This window comes from Schistocerca nitens, chromosome 1 (genome assembly GCF_023898315.1).
Source record: "Schistocerca nitens isolate TAMUIC-IGC-003100 chromosome 1, iqSchNite1.1, whole genome shotgun sequence".
Lineage (NCBI taxonomy): Eukaryota > Metazoa > Arthropoda > Insecta > Orthoptera > Acrididae > Schistocerca > Schistocerca nitens.
The window spans coordinates 397419066-397437451 of NC_064614.1; the positions used below are offsets into that span (position 1 = coordinate 397419066).

At 44.9% G+C, this 18386-nt stretch overlaps 1 protein-coding gene across 1 annotated transcript in view; it reads left to right on the plus strand.

Annotated features, from left to right (window-relative positions):
• Positions 1-12562: 12562 nt before the first annotated feature.
• LOC126235839 (prostaglandin reductase 1-like) overlaps positions 12563-18386 on the plus strand; it is a 94142-nt gene continuing 88318 nt past the window's right edge. The window contains exon 1 of the mRNA XM_049944700.1: positions 12563-12788. Coding sequence (XP_049800657.1) covers positions 12588-12788 — 201 coding nt within the window. The 5' untranslated portion in view covers positions 12563-12587. The remainder of the gene's footprint in view (positions 12789-18386) is intronic.

Genomic DNA, 18386 nt, shown 5'->3' on the forward strand with positions numbered 1-18386 from the left:
GTCTTCAGCAATGAATCACAGTTCTGCACTAACCTGAACGACCATTGTCGGTGTGTATGGTGGCGACCTGAGGAGAGATCCCATTCTTCCTATATTTTGGAGAGGCACAGTGGTATAACTCCTGGCGTCATGGTGTGGGGAGCCATCGAGCCTGACTTCAGATGACGACTGGTAGTAATTGGGGGAACTAAGAATATGGTACATCATGTACATCCTGACTCCTCGTGTGTTACCTCTTATGCGACATTGTTGTGCCAGTTTTCAATGAGTCAATGCTCATTCACACATGGCACGTGTGTCTATGATCTGTCTGTGTGATGTTGAGGTGCTCCAGCGACCAGGAAGATCTCCAGATCTGTCTCCAACAGACGAGCTCGGTGGGACGAGCTCGGTCGTCAACTCTTTCTCTGCTGCAGTGTCCAAGATCAGTTACAACAGTTGTAAGTAAGCTTGTCTCAGGATAGAACACAAAGACTTAATGTCACTCACTTCATGAAACCACATCACAGAGGGGTGCAACGTCATATTGATAAGTAGGTTCATATGTCAAGTTATTTGTGAATTTGATTCGACTTTGTGATCACGGAAATAACGTCACACATCCTCTCAACTGATGAAGTTTCATTTCATTTACTCCCCCCACCCCACCCCCCACCCCTTGTGGGTGCTTTACATTTTCTGTCAGGCAGTGTTTGTTTAATATGGGTAATTTTAGTTACTTGCCTGAGGGCCTGCCGATACGGATGCGCTTGCAGTGTGACCGCATGGAGAAAACACTCCGGTCAGTAAAAGGCGCCCATTCATTGTCTGGCCACACCTGCTGCAACAAAAAATCCGACACGGTTTGTGAGTCCACACGTAGAACAGGAATATCACAGGAAGTGGAGTAAATCAAGGTAGGAAGGAAAAGACACTGCCTTAAGAAATAGCACAGACTGTGGTTCTTGAAGAGAAGCGAAAAGACTGAAACAAAGAGCGTACCCCCTATTTACACGCTTACATGGCCGTAATATGCAGACATGTGACCACAACAATAGCGCTAAATTAAAATGCTGATGATGGCTAATGCAAATTCCGGTTTGATGTTGTGTACATTATGATGTTACTTACTAAAGTTACGCTAAAGCGATGTGCTAACCTATGTACGAGGGGTCTTAAATAGGTAATGAAACAAACCTTTTCCTCGACTAATTTCGGTTGGAAAAATAGGGAATTTTCTTGTGGGACATCGTGGAATATTCTCACTTCAGCCTCTATAGTTCCATGTAGTTCAGATTGGTGGCAGCACTATACGTAGGCTTCAGAATGGGTCTGTAATGGTGGTGCGTTTCAAACAGAGAGCTGTCAGAGAGTTTCTTTTGGGCGGAAAACCAGAGCATTGCAGATATTCATAGGTGCTTGAGCAATGTCTACGGAAATCCAAAGTGAAAAAAAGTACGGTGAGTCGTTGGACGAGGCATCTGTCATCATCGATTCAAGGTTGTGTAAACCTCCTACATGCCAGCCTGCCGCACACAGCTGTGACTCCTGCAATGTTGGGACGTGAGGACACTCTCATTCGAGGTGGTGGACGTATCACAATCACACATCACGCTGCATAACTGGACTTCTCTGTTGGTAGTGCTGACAGACTTGTCCACCAGTTGGAGTACTCAAAGGAGTGTACCTGCTGGGTTCCCCACCACCTAACGGATGGCAACAAAGAGCAACGAAAGGCCATCTGTGCGGAATTGTTTGCGTGTTACGAGGCTGATAGCGACAGTTTTTCGTCGAACATCGTCACAGGCGACGAAACATGGGTTCATAACTTTGAATGGGAAACGAAATGACAATCCATGGAGTGTTGGCGCACCACTTCGCCTCTGAAGAAGAAAAAGCCGCGCCCCCCGCCGGTAAAGTCATGGCAACTGTCTTCTCGGACTCTGGAGCGGTTGTTCTGTTTGATGTCCTCCTTCGTGGTGCAATCAACTTTGGAATATATAGTGCTACCCTCAGGAAATTCAGGAAATTACAGACAAGTCTGCACACCCGAGGGAAGGTCCGACTATTCTTGCTCACCTATCCTACAGCTGGGATCTCACACCTTCCGACTTCCATCTGGTTGGCCCAAAGAAGGTAGCAGTATATGGATGATGGGGAGGTTATTGATACAGCGAGGTGTCGGCTCCGACGTTGACAAGTAGAGCGGTATCATGCAGACATACAGGCCATCCCAGTAAGGTGGCGTAAGACCGTGGCAGTGAACAGAGATGTCTGCCCATTTAGCTGGATGGCAACATGCTTGTCTCCCATGCAGTGGGCCCAGGTTCGATTGCTGGCCGGGTTGGAGATTTTCTCCGCTCGTGGACTGGGCATTGTGTTATCCTCATCATCATTTCATCCTCATCACCGGCAAGCAAGTCGCCCAATGTGGCGTCGACTGAAGTAAGACTTGCACTTGGCGCCCGAACTTCCCCAGACGGGGCCTCCCGGCCAACAATGCCATACTCTCATTTCATTTCATTTTTTCATTGAACGGAGATTATGTTCAAAAACAGGGTTTTGTGCCAAAAGAGTGGCGAATAATACGATGTATTGGAAAGTTGAATAAAACCAACGTGCTTTCAGAAGGAAAAAAAAAGTATTGCATTACCTGTTAAACGCCCCTCATAAAGAAGTTATTATCATAATCTTAAATTTATTATATATATTATTGTTATTAATATTATTATTAAAATCTTAGGCAGTCATGGTATGTTAAAGGCAAAAATGACAGCAAATTAGATTACCTGATCGAAAGTATCTGGATACATATTAGCGGATATTGATATGGGGTGTGAGCACCCTTCGCTTGATGACGGCATGGACTCTGCCGGGGACACATTCAGTTAGATGTTTGAGGAATTCAGTCCCAAGAGCCGAAACCAGCGAGTGATTTGGATTTTGGGGTCTGGAGCGAAGTCGACTTTCTAACTCATCCCAAAGGAGCTACGGGGTTCAATTCGGAACTCTGGGCAGGCTAGTCCATTTTAAGAATTTTACTATCAGCAAACCATTGCCTCACAGATGTTGCTTTGTGACAGGGTGCATTGTCATGCACCGTCGTCGCCAAATTGTTCCTCTTTTTATGCAGTACACAATGTTCTAAAATGCGTTCATCTTCTTACCTACCTAACGATTTTTTTAAACGCAATAAGGGGACTACTCCATAACCACGAAATACCCCATATTGTAACACAACCCTCTTAGTAATTCACTGTTGTCGCAACACACAATGATGGGAAACGTTCTCCAAGAATCAGCCAAATCCAACTTCTTCCATCGGACATCGGATTGCCACAGGGTACAGACTGATTCCTCACTCCAAATGACTCGTTTACTGTCTTCCACTGTACAGTGGCGTCGCTGTTTGCACCACCTCAAGTGTCACGTAGCGTGACTACAGAAATGTGTGGCTTGTGAGGAGCTGCTCGAACACTGTACCCCATTGTTTTTAACTCCCTGTGCACACTGTGCTAGCTGGACAGCTGCTTGCACTTCTGAAGTCAAAGTGATTCCTTGTGCTGATTGCGTGGGATCTTTAGGGTTCCGTACCTCAATCGAAAAAAAGGAACCTTTACAGGATCACATGAAGGGCTTATTTCAATAGTGGTACAAGTCCATTTTTGTTCATTCTGAGATACAGAGTCCTAAAGTTAAATGAGCGCTGAAAAATCTGCAGTTGAGATACCAGAAATATTCAAATATAAATACTTGAGTAGTATAGTCAAGTATAAATACTTGAGTATTTCTGGTATCTCAACTGCAGATTTTTCAGCGCTTATTTAACTTTAGGACTCTGTATCTCAGAATGAACAAAAATGGACTTGTACCACTATTGAAATAAGCCCTTCACATGTTATCCATCCGTCTGTCCGACTTCTCAACAGGCTTTTGCTCAGGACTGGGTAGACGTATCAAACTGAAATTGGTGTCACAAACTAAGGTCTATGGTACCTTGGCGGTATAGTAAACGTTAGCTTCTAAGTAACTACAGTCGAAAGATACGGTGTTTATGTCACATGTTGTGATAATTGCTGACTCACTCATCAAAACCTACAGGCTGCTTCCCGTTGACCTAGAATCATGAAATTTGCCAAGAAGCAAGGTTTCACACTACAACCACAGAAAAAAATCCGAAAATTGTTTTTTTTTAATTATATCACATTTAAAAAAATTTTCTTGTCGTCTCCAATCAGACTATCTGTCTGTTCATCTGTTGAGAACCCTATTTCTCAGGAACCATTAGACATATCAAGCTGAAAGTTGTCCTAGACTATGGTCAACTGTACCTTGGCGATATAATAAACGTTAGCTTCTACGTCAGCACAATAAAAAATACGGCCAATTATGTCACACACTTTGATGCTCACAAACTCACTCATCAAAACCTTCCCATTAGTCTAGAATCATGAACTATGGCAAGAAACAAAGTTTCACTGTGCAAATAAAGGAATAAATCCTAAAACTGTTAATTTTTAATTATATCACGTGAAAAAAATATTTTGCAATTGTTATCTGTCTGTCCGTCCATCTGTTAAGCTGTCTTTTTTCTCAGGAACTGACAGACATTTCAAGTTGAAACTTATGTCACATGTTAAGGCCTTGGCGATGTACAAAAGCGAAGGTTCTAATTCTATGCAATTAAAAGATTCGACCGCTTATGTCACATATTCTAATCAAGTAAACTGACTCACGTAAACCCATAAAATTTGGGAAGAAGAAAGGTTTCACAGAACAAGTAAAGATGAAAAATCAGAAATTTTTTAATTTGTAATTATATCACACAAAAATATTTCTTTTGTTATTAGGTTCCCGGATTCAAACATTCTCGAAAGTCTTGGTATCCCAGGGATCTATATCTTGCCAGTACCAATGCCGATAACAGGCAAAAATCGTCGAGATTCTCGATTCACATACTGTATACATAATTAAATTTGTACGGAATCCTCGATATACTAGTCGTACTCGCGCCTGGGCCTTTTTTTATTTTTATTTTTTTTTTATTTTATACAACAATGCTCGACGGTTTCTGCCCATCGGTACGTGACATGTGCCTGATCTTTGTTTGGCTGTGGTTGTTCCTTCGCGTTTCCACTACACAGTGACGTCACAAAAAGTCGACTCATGCAGCTTTAGAAGGGTTGAAATGTGCGTGATGTATTTGCTGCTCAAGGGACATACAATGACTAGTCGACGTTCGAAGTCACCGAGCCGTGCTGCCCGACCCACTTTGTTGTTACTGTTTCTCTACCGACAACACTGTGCTGCCTCCTCTCATACTGGCGGGTCCGCCTCTGCTGACGTCTAGACAACGGTAGCTTGTACAAATGTACAATGTGGTGACCTATAGCTTGCTGAATTACACTCGTAACTAAATTGAATGCGTTATTGCAGTTTCCCATGTTGAGATATGAGAAGAAGCTATCTGTATGTAGCTTTGAACGCGATCTTGGCTATAAAAATTTCTTTAATGAATACATTAATTTTATACATATAAGTTGAACTGCTTAAATATATTCAGGTTTTGTAATTTATCGATTAACAATGCTAGAAATAAAAGAAATAAAAAATGGAACTAGTGGTAATTCGACGCCAGCCACCAATTTGCGAGCCTCTGGTCTTAACCATTTTTTTCGATCTCTCGGATTCTAGGCGCGCACTTTACCACTTTATCAGGCTAGATTAAAGACAGACTAAAATTTTACGTTCTCATGTCAGGATTGGACCCTGCGACTTCTGAGTTTCCAAGCACTCGTTTTACCGCTTTTTTCCTCTTTATTGTCTTTTTTTAATTTCATACAGAAAATGCTTGTGTCGGTAGGAAAATACGGACACAGACAGCTTCAAGCTGGATGGAGACATTTCGCTACTCGAAAAAGAATGAAACAAAATCGTAGGTAGTCCTGCATGATTTCAGACACATAACAAAGAACAAAACATTCATTTCCAGTCGTTGCCTGCAACAATTTTTATTTATTCTCCTTTTATTAATTAAAAATAGACAAGACAAAAAGGATCACAAAGAGGAAAGAAACTGCAACAATACGACTGATAAGGGAGCGTGACAAGACTGTTTGGCTGCCACAACTTTACGAAATTCAGTCCTCAACATGTCCTCATACTCTTCGCGTAAATCTTTGGAGAACGTTTTACCTTTTCCTCTGGACCACTCAGGCGAAATATTCTGGGAACTTGAAAGGGGCACCTACCTGCTTGTATTCACATAGTCTGAGGCAGGTCGGTGAAACTTGTCCCACGCCCTCCTGTTAGATTTACATTGGAAGAAGATCTACCTGATTCCTTATATCTTACTTTCTGCTTCAAACATCTACTGGGAAAAGGCCTCTTTAGCAGATCACCACTTTCGTATTAAAAGAAGGCGGCATTCTCCATTGAGGCAGCGCTACAAAACATGTTTTCCTCCGTTGTATTTGCATACCGACACGCATCTGAAGAGGAATGGCGTAATTTTGGTGCAATTTCCGGCTCACATTCGAAGAGAAATGGCGTAATTTTAGTGCTTCTTCCGATTCGCTTTCGGAGAGTCAGGGCTTAATTTTAGTGCGACGTTTCCAGTGTTCTGTAGGACATTGGTGAGTGATAACCGGCCACCACTGTATCAAGCGGTCAATTACGCGTTATGTAGGAGTGTCCGGATAGTTTTGATTAGGTATTTGGGGGGAAGGGGAGGGGTGGAGCAGAAAAGTAAGGAACTGTAACACTCCCAAGAACCCAATCATGTAGCCGCGCCGCCTCACATATTCGCTGAGAATGCGTTTCTCTTAGTTTACTTCTTACTTTTCGTGTCCGGAGCTGTCAATTTTTCGGTCCATTACTGGACTATGTTAAAAGCTTCAAAATGGTTCAAATGGCTCTGAGCACTATGGGACTTAACAGCTGAGGTCATAAGTCACCTATAACTCAGAAATACTTAAAACTAACTAACCTAAGGACATCACACACATCCATGCCCGAGCAGGATTGGAACCTGCGACCGTAGCGGTCGCGCGGTCCCAGACTGAGACGCCTAGAACCGCTCGGCCACTCCTGCCGGCTAAAAGCTTCAGGCTTGCTTATCCAGAGAGCCACAAGCAGGACACTTTCAGCATGTTAGAATGTTCCATGTTTTGTTCTTCTCCACGGTCGCACTTGTTCTAATAGCCCCATTTTATCAGGTTGATTTTTTTACGGGGGCTACACCAATTCTGATGCGATTTAGTATTTTCCAGGAGTTGTACATTAATTCAGAACCAATTGGTGGATTTTCTGAAATAAGTTAGGCGACAGGGAGTTCATTCATTGTGTAACTGAGGCACCAATTGATTTTAGTCTTTTTAATCGATAAAGGCTACAACGTTGTGGATGACTCTCATCAAATGTGTTTTGAACCGTGGCTTATGTTCATGAGCTACCCTGCGAGATGTAGGACTGCTGAAACCTGAAGCTTGGTAGAGCTTTCCCAGTGGAGTGAGCTTAATGCATCCTGTGGCTAGCCTACAGGTGTCATTAAGGCTTATGTCGATCTTCTTCTCGTGTGCCGATCTAGACCAGACAGGGCACGCTTACGCAGCTGCGGAAAAGCAAAGTGCTAAAGCGATGTTTCGAAGCACAGTGGATTTGGCGCCCCACTTACTGTTGTTTCTTGCAGCTATGCAGCTGCCTCATTTCGTTTTTTTAATTTTTTCACAGAGATGTTTGTATGTGATGGACCTGTCAAGCGTCACTCCGAGGTGTGTCGGCGGTCTGTGTGCTCAGAGACAGACCCAGTCCAGTTAACGAGGACCTTTCAATTTACTAGGCGTGAATGCAGGTGAAAGGCACAAACTTTCGTTTTAGTGGGATTTCGTTCGGGAGTTGTCACCGTAGTATGTTGACATAGCTTCTAGGGTATTCTCCTACTTCCTGAAATATTCTTCCTTGCGCTGTGATACGCAAATCGTCAGCTTAGAGAAAGTGACTCGTATCTTTGGGTATTGGCTGATCGTTCCTATATACACTGAAGAGTCAAACAAATTGGTACACCTGCCTAACATCGCGTAGGCCCCCGCGAGCAAAAACGTGGTATGGACTCGACTAATGTCTGAAGTAGTACTGGAAGGAACTGACACCATGAATCCTGCAGGGTTGTCCATAAATTCGTAAGAGTACGAGAAAGTGGAGATCTCTTCTGAACAGCACGTTGCAAGGCATCCCAGATGTGGTCAATAATGTTCATGTCTGGGGAGTTTGGTGGCCAGCGGAACTCCTTAAACTCAGCAGAGTGTTCCTGGAGCCACTCTGTAGCGATTCTGGGATTGTGGGATGTCGCATTGTCCTGCTGGAGTTGCCCAAGTCCGTCAGAATACAGTGGACATGAATGGAAGCAGGTGATCAGACAGGATGTTTACATATATGTTACCTGTCACATTCGTACAGGGTGTTTCAAAAATGACCGGTATATTTGAAACGGCAATAAAACCTAAACGAGCAGCGATAGAAATACACCGTTTGTTGCAATATGCTTGGGACAACAGTACATTTTCAGGCGGACAAACTTTCGAAATTACAGTAGTTACAATTTTCAACAACAGATGGCGCTGCAAGTGATGTGAAAGATATAGAAGACAACGCAGTCTGTGGGTGCGCCATTCTGTACGTCGTCTTTCTGCTGTAAGCGTGTGCTGTTCACAACGTGCACGTGTGCTGTAGACAACATGGTTTATTCCTTAGAACAGAGGATTTTTCTGGTGTTGGAATTCCACCGCCTAGAACACAGTGTTGTTGCAACAAGACGAAGTTTTCAACGGAGGTTTAATGTAACCAAAGGACCGAAAAGCGATACAATAAAGGATCTGTTTGAAAAATTTCAATGGACTGGGAACGTGACAGATGAACGTGCTGGAAAGGTAGGGCGACCGCGTACGGCAACCACAGAGGGCAACGCGCAGCTAGTGCAGCAGGTGATCCAACAGCGGCCTCGGGTTTCCGTTCGCCGTGTTGCAGCTGCGGTCCAAATGACGCCAACGTCCACGTATCGTCTCATGCGCCAGAGTTTACACATCTATCCATACAAAATTCAAACGCGGCAACCCCTCAGCGCCGCTACCATTGCTGCACGAGAGACATTCGCTAACGATATAGTGCACAGGATTGATGACGGCGATATGCATGTGGGCAGCATTTGGTTTACTGACGAAGCTTATTTTTACCTGGACGGCTTCGTCAATAAACAGAACTGGCGCATATGGGGAACCGAAAAGCCCCATGTTGCAGTCCCATCGTCCCTGCATCCTCAAAAAGTACTGGTCTGGGCCGCCATTTCTTCCAAAGGAATCATTGGCCCATTTTTCAGATCCGAAACGATTACTGCATCACGCTATCTGGACATTCTTCGTGAATTTGTGGCGGTACAAACTGCATTAGACGACACTGCGAACACCTCGTGGTTTATGCAAGATGGTGCCCGGCCACATCGCACGGCCGACGTCTTTAATTTCCTGAATGAATATTTCGATGATCGTGTGATTGCTTTGGGCTATCCGAAACATACAGGAGGCGGCGTGGATTGGCCTTCCTATTCGCCAGACATAAACCCCTGTGACTTCTTTCTGTGGGGACACTTGAAAGACCAGGTGTACCGCCAGAATCCAGAAACAATTGAACAGCTGAAGCAGTACATCTCATCTGCATGTGAAGCCATTCCGCCAGACACGTTGTCAAAGGTTTCGGGTAATTTCATTCAGAGACTACGCCATATTATTGCTACGCATGGTGGATATGTGGAAAATATCGTACTATAGAGTTTCCCAGACCGCAGCGCCATCTGTTGTTGAAAATTGTAACTACTGTAATTTCGAAAGTTTGTCTGCCTGAAAATGTACTGTTGTCGCAAGCATATTGCAACAAACGGTGTATTTCTATCGCTGCTCGTTTAGTTTTTATTGCCGTTTCAAATATACCGGTCATTTTTGAAACACCCTGTATATATACCGCTCCAACTGCACGCTCCCCACGCCGTTACAGAACCTCCACGAGCTTTAACAGTCCCCTGGTGACATGCAGGGTCCATGGGTTCATGGTGTTGTCGCCATACCCGTACATCTACATCTACATCTACATCTATACTCCGCGAGCCACCTTACGGTGTGTGGCGGAGGGTACTTATTGTACCACTATCTGATCCCCCCTTCCCTGTTCCATTCACGAATTGTGCGTGGGAAGAACGACTGCTTGTAAGTCTCCGTATTTGCTCTAATTTCTCGGATCTTTTCGTTGTGATCATTACGCGAGATATATGTGGGCGGTAGTAATATGTTGCCCATCTCTTCCCGGAATGTGCTCTCTCGTAATTTCGATAATAAACCTCTCCGTATTGCGTAACGCCTTTCTTGAAGTGTCCGCCACTGGAGCTTGTTCAGCATCTCCGTAACGCTCTCGCGCTGACTAAATGTCCCCATGACGAATCGCGCTGCTTTTCGCTGGATCATGTCTATCTCTTCTATTAATCCAACCTGGTAAGGGTCCCATACTGATGAGCAATACTCAAGAATCGGACGAACAAGCGTTTTGTAAGCTACTTCTTTCGTCGATGAGTCACATTTTCTTAGAATTCTTCCTATGAATCTCAACCTGGCGCCTGCTTTTCCCACTATTTGTTTTATGTGATCATTCCACTTCAGATCGCTCCGGATAGTAACTCCTAAGTATTTTACGGTCGTTACCGCTTCCAATGATTTACCACCTATGGCATAATCGTACTGGAATGGATTTCTGCCCCTATGTATGCGCATTATATTACATTTATCTACGTTTAGGGAAAGCTGCCAGCTGTCGCACCATTCATTAATCCTCTGCAGGTCTTCCTGGAGTACGTACGAGTCTTCTGATGTTGCTACTTTCTTGTAGACAACCGTGTCATCTGCAAATAGCCTCACGGAGCTACCGATGTTGTCAACTAAGTCATTTATGTATATTGTAAACAATAAAGGTCCTATCACGCTTCCTTGCGGTACTCCCGAAATTACCTCTACATCTGCAGATTTTGAACCGTTAAGAATGACATGTTGTGTTCTTTCTTCTAGGAAATCCTGAATCCAATCACAAACCTGGTCCGATATTCCGTAAGCACGTATTTTTTTCACTAAACGTAAGTGCGGAACCGTATCAAATGCCTTCCTGAAGTCCAGGAATACGGCATCAATCTGCTCGCCAGTGTCTACGGCACTGTGAATTTCTTGGGCAAATAGGGCGAGCTGGGTTTCACATGATCTCTGTTTGCGGAATCCATGTTGGTTATGATGAAGGAGATTTGTATTATCTAAGAACGTCATAATACGAGAACACAAAACATGTTCCATTATTCTACAACAGATTGACGTAAGTGAAATAGGCCTATAATTATTCGCTCGGTACAATTTGAAACGAGACTCGTCCGACTAGAGAACGTGTTTCCAGTCATCAACAGTCCAATGTCGGTGTTGGCGGGCCCAGTCGAGGCATAATGCTTTGTGTCGTGCGTCATCAAGGTTCACATGGTTCAAATGGCTCTGAGCACTATGGGACTTAACTGCTGAGGTCATCAGTCCCCTAGAACTTAGAACTACTTAAAGCTAACTAACCCAAGGACATCACACACATCCATGCCCGAGGCAGGATTCGAACCTGCGACCGTAGCGGTCGCACGATTTCAGACTGTAGCGCCTAGAACCGCTCGGCCACTTCGGCCGGCCGTCATCAAGGGTACACGATTATGCTTTCGGCTCCGATAGCCCATATCGACTACGTTTGGTTGAATGGTTCGTACGCTGACACTTGTTGATGGCCCAGCATTGACATTTGCAGCAATTTGCGGAAGGGTTGCACTTCTCTCACGTTGAACGAATCTCTTCAGTCGTCGTTGGTCCCGTTCTTGCAGGATCTTTTTCCGGCCACAGCGATGTCGGATATTTGATGTTTTATCGGATTCCTGATATTCACGGTACACTTGTGAAATGATCGTACGGGAAAATCCCCATTTTATCGCTACCTCGGAGATGCTGTGCTCCATCGCTCGTGCGCCGACTATAATACCACGTTCAAACTAAGTTAAATCTTGATAACCTGCCATTGTAGCAGCAGTAACCGATTCTAACAACTACCGCAGACACTTGCTGTCTTATATAGGCGTTGCCGACCGCAGCGCCGTATTCAGTCTGTTTACATATCGCTGTATTTGAATACTCATGCCTATACCAGTTTCTCTGGCGCTTCACTGTATGTCGAACAGGATGGGAACTAGAACACATCCTCGAACAAAGCCGTTTTTCTGTTTTCCCCCAGCGACGGTTCACCAAATTTACAGTCTGTGACGTAGGTGCGCCATTGTTACTAACAATGGGTCCTTGTGCGTATTAGGAAACTCATACGGTCGCACAGTTGACTACCAGATCGGCTGCGACGACTGGTCGTCCCGAGGCTAGCGAGGCGTTGTTTATCTGCGGCACGACGTACTTGAACGTTGAGCCGGGCGGGGTTGCGTAACCGGCGGTGGGGCGGCGCGCCGAGCCGTCAGTCGCAGCGCAGCGGGACCGCGGAGCAGACGCGCCGACATGGAGACCGCGCGCAAGATCGTGCTGGCGCGACACTTCCGCGGCGAGCCGCGAGAAGACGACTTCCGCCTGGAGGAGGAGGAGCTGCCCGCGGTGCGCGAGGGCGAGGTGCTCTGCCAGGCCGCCTACCTCAGCGTCGACCCCTACCAGCGGGCGCGCGCCGCCAGCCTGCAGCCCGGGGACACCATCATGGGCTACCAGGTGAGGCGCACTTCCTACCACACGCGGCTCGTCGTGCGTCCCCGGTTATTCCTAGCATGATTTTTCACTTCTTTCACGTCTGGAATGTTTTTTAATGTGAAAGAGGCCGAGCTGCACCGCGATTCGGAATCCACGTTAAACTGTAGGCCCACACATAACTGGGGCAAACAGTTTAAAGATCGGCGGAAGGCAACGGCATACCACCCCCAGTAGAGCCACGCCTAGTAAAGCACTTCAGGTTGATGATAGCTTTATTTTATTACTTAACGTATCGTTAAAAAGCACCGGAAGTAGAAGCAGTAGAAGTTGTTTTACTTAACGCACTTTATCAAGCAAACGCCGTTGGCATATGTTTCGCGCCCTTACTTCATGTGATAGTTTGACGAACTCTCGCTAGGTACTGACATGTTACTACACTCCAGAACACTCTAGTGATTATTATATTCGTGACATGGTCAGTCTGGGGACGATCTCCAATGTATGGTAGGTGAAAAACAATTCAGAAGCCAAGATCGCCAATATATACATACATATATGTGGCGGGGTCTAAATCACCTTGGGGTATGACCATGCGGTGCATCAGACCTGCGGTCGTCGCACGGTGGCGCTGGCAGCAGTCCACATACGCAGAGGTGTGTTGGTGCATGTCAGAGTACGGTGCAGCGAGTAAGTGTGCAGACGTTTTCAGACGTGCTGATGGTGTGTTGAAAATGGCTCAAAGAACACATATTGATGACGTTATGAGGGGTAGAATACTAGGGCGACTGGAGGATGGTCAAACACAGCAGGTCGTACCACGGGCCCTCCGTGTGCCACAAAGTGTGATCTCAAGATTATGGCAACGTCTCCAGCAGACAGGAAACGTGTCAAGGCGCTACAGTACGGAACGTCCACAGTGTACAACACCACAAGAAGACCGATAGCTCACCATCAGTGCCCGCAGACGGCCACGGAGTACTACAGGTAGCCTTGCTCGGGACCTTACCACAGCCACTGGAACAGTTGTCTCCAGACACACAGTCTACAGACGACTGAACAGACATAGTTTATTCGCCGATTCTCTAAATTTGCGTAATAGTACCTTGTGGGAGGAGCATCGTCTCTCCTCCAGGCGTTTACATTTGAGTTCACAAAGCTTCTCGCTATTACCTGTGTGATAATCCATCCTACCTGTAACAAATCTAGTAGGCTGCCTCTCAACTGCTTTGAGGGTCTTTCTTTTATTCGGCACAGTGGAGATCTCAAAACTCGAAAAATACTCAATTATGGGTCGCACTAGCGTTCCATACGCCGTCTCCTTTTGGCTGTCTCCCAATAAAACGACGTCAAACATTCGCCTGCCTTGCTCATTCCATTTCACATCGCTTTGCAACGTTTAATCCTAAATATTTCATCGAAGTTATTGTGTCAAACTAGACCCTTCAAATGCTATAATCGAACGTTACAGGGCTGTTTTTCCTACTCACCTGCAGTAGCTCACATTTTTCTAAATTTAGAGAAAGCTGCCATTCATCATACGAACTAGAAATGTATATTTCTACAGTCACGTAACGAGGACACCTAAACGCACACCACAGTGTCATCAGCAGACAGCCGTAACTTGCTGCTCACCCTGTCCGTCACGTTGTTTATGTATATAGAGAATAAAAGCCGTCCTATCACACTTCCCTGCAGTTTCATAATGACTCGGAAAATGCTGAGGAGAGAGAGACTGTTACTTTCTCGGTTCAAGAAAGAGCGCGCAGATGTTGACAGGCAAGAGTTAGTAGAAATTCGTGTATCCATAGGAAGAGCAATGCGCGAAGCATACTACAACAGCTTACACCATCATACATTATCGAAAGATCTTACCGAAAACCCGAGAAAATTCTGGTCATTCTTGAAATCACTTAGCTGATCGAAGGCGTCTATCCAGTCATTCGTCGACCAGTTTGGTATGGCAATAGAAGGCAGTAAAAGGAAAGCTGAAGTTTTAAACTTCACGTTTAAGACATCATTCATGCAAGAGGATCGTGCAAACATACCACTGTTTGACTGTCGTACAGACTCCCGCATGGAAGTCATGGAAATTGACATCCGTGTCATGGAGAAGCAACTGAAAGAGTTGACAACAAGTAACAGTTCTGTTTTACATCTCAGCACTCTTCCACATCGACCCTTTACGTAGTCCGCATTTATCGCGAATGTCTTGCCCAGCGAAAAGTCCCAAGCGAATGGAAAAAAGCGCAAGTGACCCGTTTAGCCGGCCAGAGTGGCCGAGCGGTTCTAGGCGCTACAGTCTGGAACCGCGCGACCGCTACGGTCGCAGGTTCGAATCCTGCCTCGGGCATGGATGTGTGTGATGTCCTTAGGTTAGTTAGGTTTAAGTAGTTCTAAGTTCTAGGGGACTGATGACCTCAGAAGTTATGTCCCATAGTGCTCAGAGCCATTTGAACCATTTTTTTTTACCCGTTTATAAGAGAGGCAGAAGAACTGACCTAAACAATTACATACCAGTATCCTTAACATTGGTTTGCTGCAGAATTCTTGAACGTATTCTGAGTTCGGATGTAATAAATTTCCTTGAGACAGAAAAGCTTTTGCCCAGAAATCAGGACGGATTTAGAAAGCATCGCATGTCTGAAACTCAGCTTGCGCTTTTCTCGCATGTTATCCTATAAACCATGGATGGAGAGCGACAAGCAGATTCCATATTTCTAGATTTCCCACACGATGCCCCACTACAGATTTTTGACGAAAGTTCGAGAACACGGTTTAGGTTCCCAGATATGTGAGTCCAAGACTTTTTAAGTATCAGAACCCAGTACGTGGTCCTTGACGGCGAGCGTTCGTCAGAGACAAAGGTATCCGCTGTCTTCTACTGCCACACAATACTGGTCGACGAGTGACTGGATAGAAGCCTTCGACCCTCTTAGTGATTTTACGAATGACCAGAATTTACTCGGGTTTTCGGTAAGATCTTTCGCTAGGGTATGACGGTGGAAGTTGTTGTCGTATGCTTCGCGCATTACTTTTTGTGTGGACGTACGAATTGCTATTAACTATTGTCTGTCAACATCTGCGTGCTCTTTTTCGTACCGAGAGAGCAACACTCTCTGTCTCCTCAGCATTTTCAGAGTTTCATTACGAAATCACGGAGGGTTCTTTCCATCTTTAAGCCACTTACTTGACACATGCTTCTCCAGAGCGCGATTTAGAATCGGTTTAAAATTTGTCCAAAATCCATCTGCGTCCGTCATACTGGAGCTAAATGGTGTCCACTCATTGTCTAAGTGTGATATTAACGACAGCTTGTCTGCTTATTCTGGTATCAACACTCTCCTAGTCTTCTTGGCGGATCGATTAGCTCTAGTAACCATCGTCGTTACGATGATTTCATGATCGGTAATCCCTGTTTCTATGCAGACACTGTCGATAAGGTTCGGGTCGCTTTGTAGCTATAAGGTCTAAAATATTTCCATTGCGTGTGGGTTGTGTAACTAGTTGCTCAAGACAGTTTTCGGAACATGTATCCAGATATACTACACAACACTGTCTGTTCATAAGACGTGCAGCAAATCCATAGACGTTCATTCCTAAACTCGGTAAGTTGAAGCCGCCTCCAATTAATAACCGCATCGTCTGGATAATTCCACAGTACTGCCAGTAGATTTTCCTTGAATGGCTCTAAAACTACCACAGCGGAATCAGGTGACCGGTAAAAAGAGTTAATTTGATTTCACCTAGACCTGTTGTACACATCCAAATAACTTCACTGTCACACTCAAATTCGACCTAAATACAGACAGTGTTTTTGTCATCTGCAACTAAACTTGTAGAGGGTTGAGTGAAGAAGACAAAGAGTGTATTATCAGCCAGTGATATACAGTGCTATTTTTAGGACCATCAGTTTGTTTACGAATCTGTTCATCATTTTCTTGATTTACTCCGAGACAATTTCTTCTAATTCCTTAACTTGAAAATATGGTGTGATGGCAATGACGATGAACTCACCTCCGTAAGAAACGGTTTACTTTTTCTTCTTTCACGTACATTTCCATTCTCCCTTCGCGTCACATGGCAGTTGCGTCTGACACTTATTTCTTCAGTGTAGTCAACTTTGATGCGTGCACGTGAAAGAGGAAGACTGCCACACAGTTCCTTAGCGTCGATCACTTTGATGAATGCGTGCAATGTTTTTATTTTTTATTTACACGTCAAGTTCCGTAGGACCAAATTGAGGAGCAAATCTCCAAGGTCTTGGAACGTGTCGGTACATGAAATTAAAACATAAAATTAATAACACATAAAAATTAATGTTTATGAACCTGAAAAAAGTCAGTCCATAAGTTTAAGTAAACGCTATCAGCAATACAATAAGAATCAGCTTAATTTTTCAAGGAACTCCTCGACAGAGTAGAATGTGTGGTGCTGTGTTGGTGGTGGCGGAAACAGTGGGTGATTTTCGTACCTAGTGTTAGCCCATAGACTACTAATATATTGCACGCCTGGGACAGCCTAACATAACTTTCTCATCTCAAGGACGGATCCCAAACAATAGCGTGAAGCTGTCCCATTCCGTGAGACGCTACGGTAGGGTATGGAATACATCACAGGATGCACGCACACAGGTGGTGTTCAGGTATGGGGCAGCAACACCTCCATTTGCCGTCCAAATCTCGGTGTGAAAACACATTCCACCATCAAAAATCGTTCTGCGACCTCCGAGTCGAGTGCCAACACAATGACATGCTTCAGCTTCTGTACAGACTTCTGATGTACCTTGCTCTACAGTAACAAAAATCATCAAATAAAACAATGTTGAATCTTCTGAGTATGTACAGAAGTATGAGTATTCAAAATGAAGTGATATCTATAGCTCGCGTCATTGCGTGTTGTAACTAGTCAACAATGATGTTTAGATTTCTCAAGCGCTGACACCTTATGTTCAAATGTGTGTTAAATCTTATGGGACTTAACTACTAAGGTCATCAATCCCTAAGCTTACACACTACTTAACCTACATTATCCTAAGGACAAACACACACACCCATGCCCGAGGGAGGACTCGAACCTCCGCCGGGATCAGCCGCACAGTCCATGACCGCAGCGCCTGAGACCGCTCGGCTAATCCCGCGCGGCGCTGACACCTTATGGCGAGATTTTTTGTGGCAACCTACAGGGGTTGGACAAAAATATGGAAACACCATGAGAGGCGCCATGCCTGAACATAAATGCATACGCTAGCGAAGCCTGCAGGTTGCGCTATTGCATTTGACGACGAACGGCACCTGTTCAAAGTCTTCACTTTGCAAGCGTCATTCGTGGTCATAGCGGTGTCTGTGTAGTTGTAGGCGCGTTGTGTCGGAGGTACGTGAATTTGAGCGCGGGCAAATTATTGGTGCTCATTGGTGAGTGCTTCCGCGACAAAGTTAGTGGAAGTGTTTGCTGTTTCACGAGACACCATTCTGAAGACTTACACCGCATACAGGGAAAGCGGAAAAACATCACCCGCTAAGTCACAGCGCGGACGAAAGTGTGTGCGTAGTGATCGTGACAGATGGTCATTGAAGATGATTGTTGACGAAAAAATAGAGGACTAAACCTTCAAAAATCACT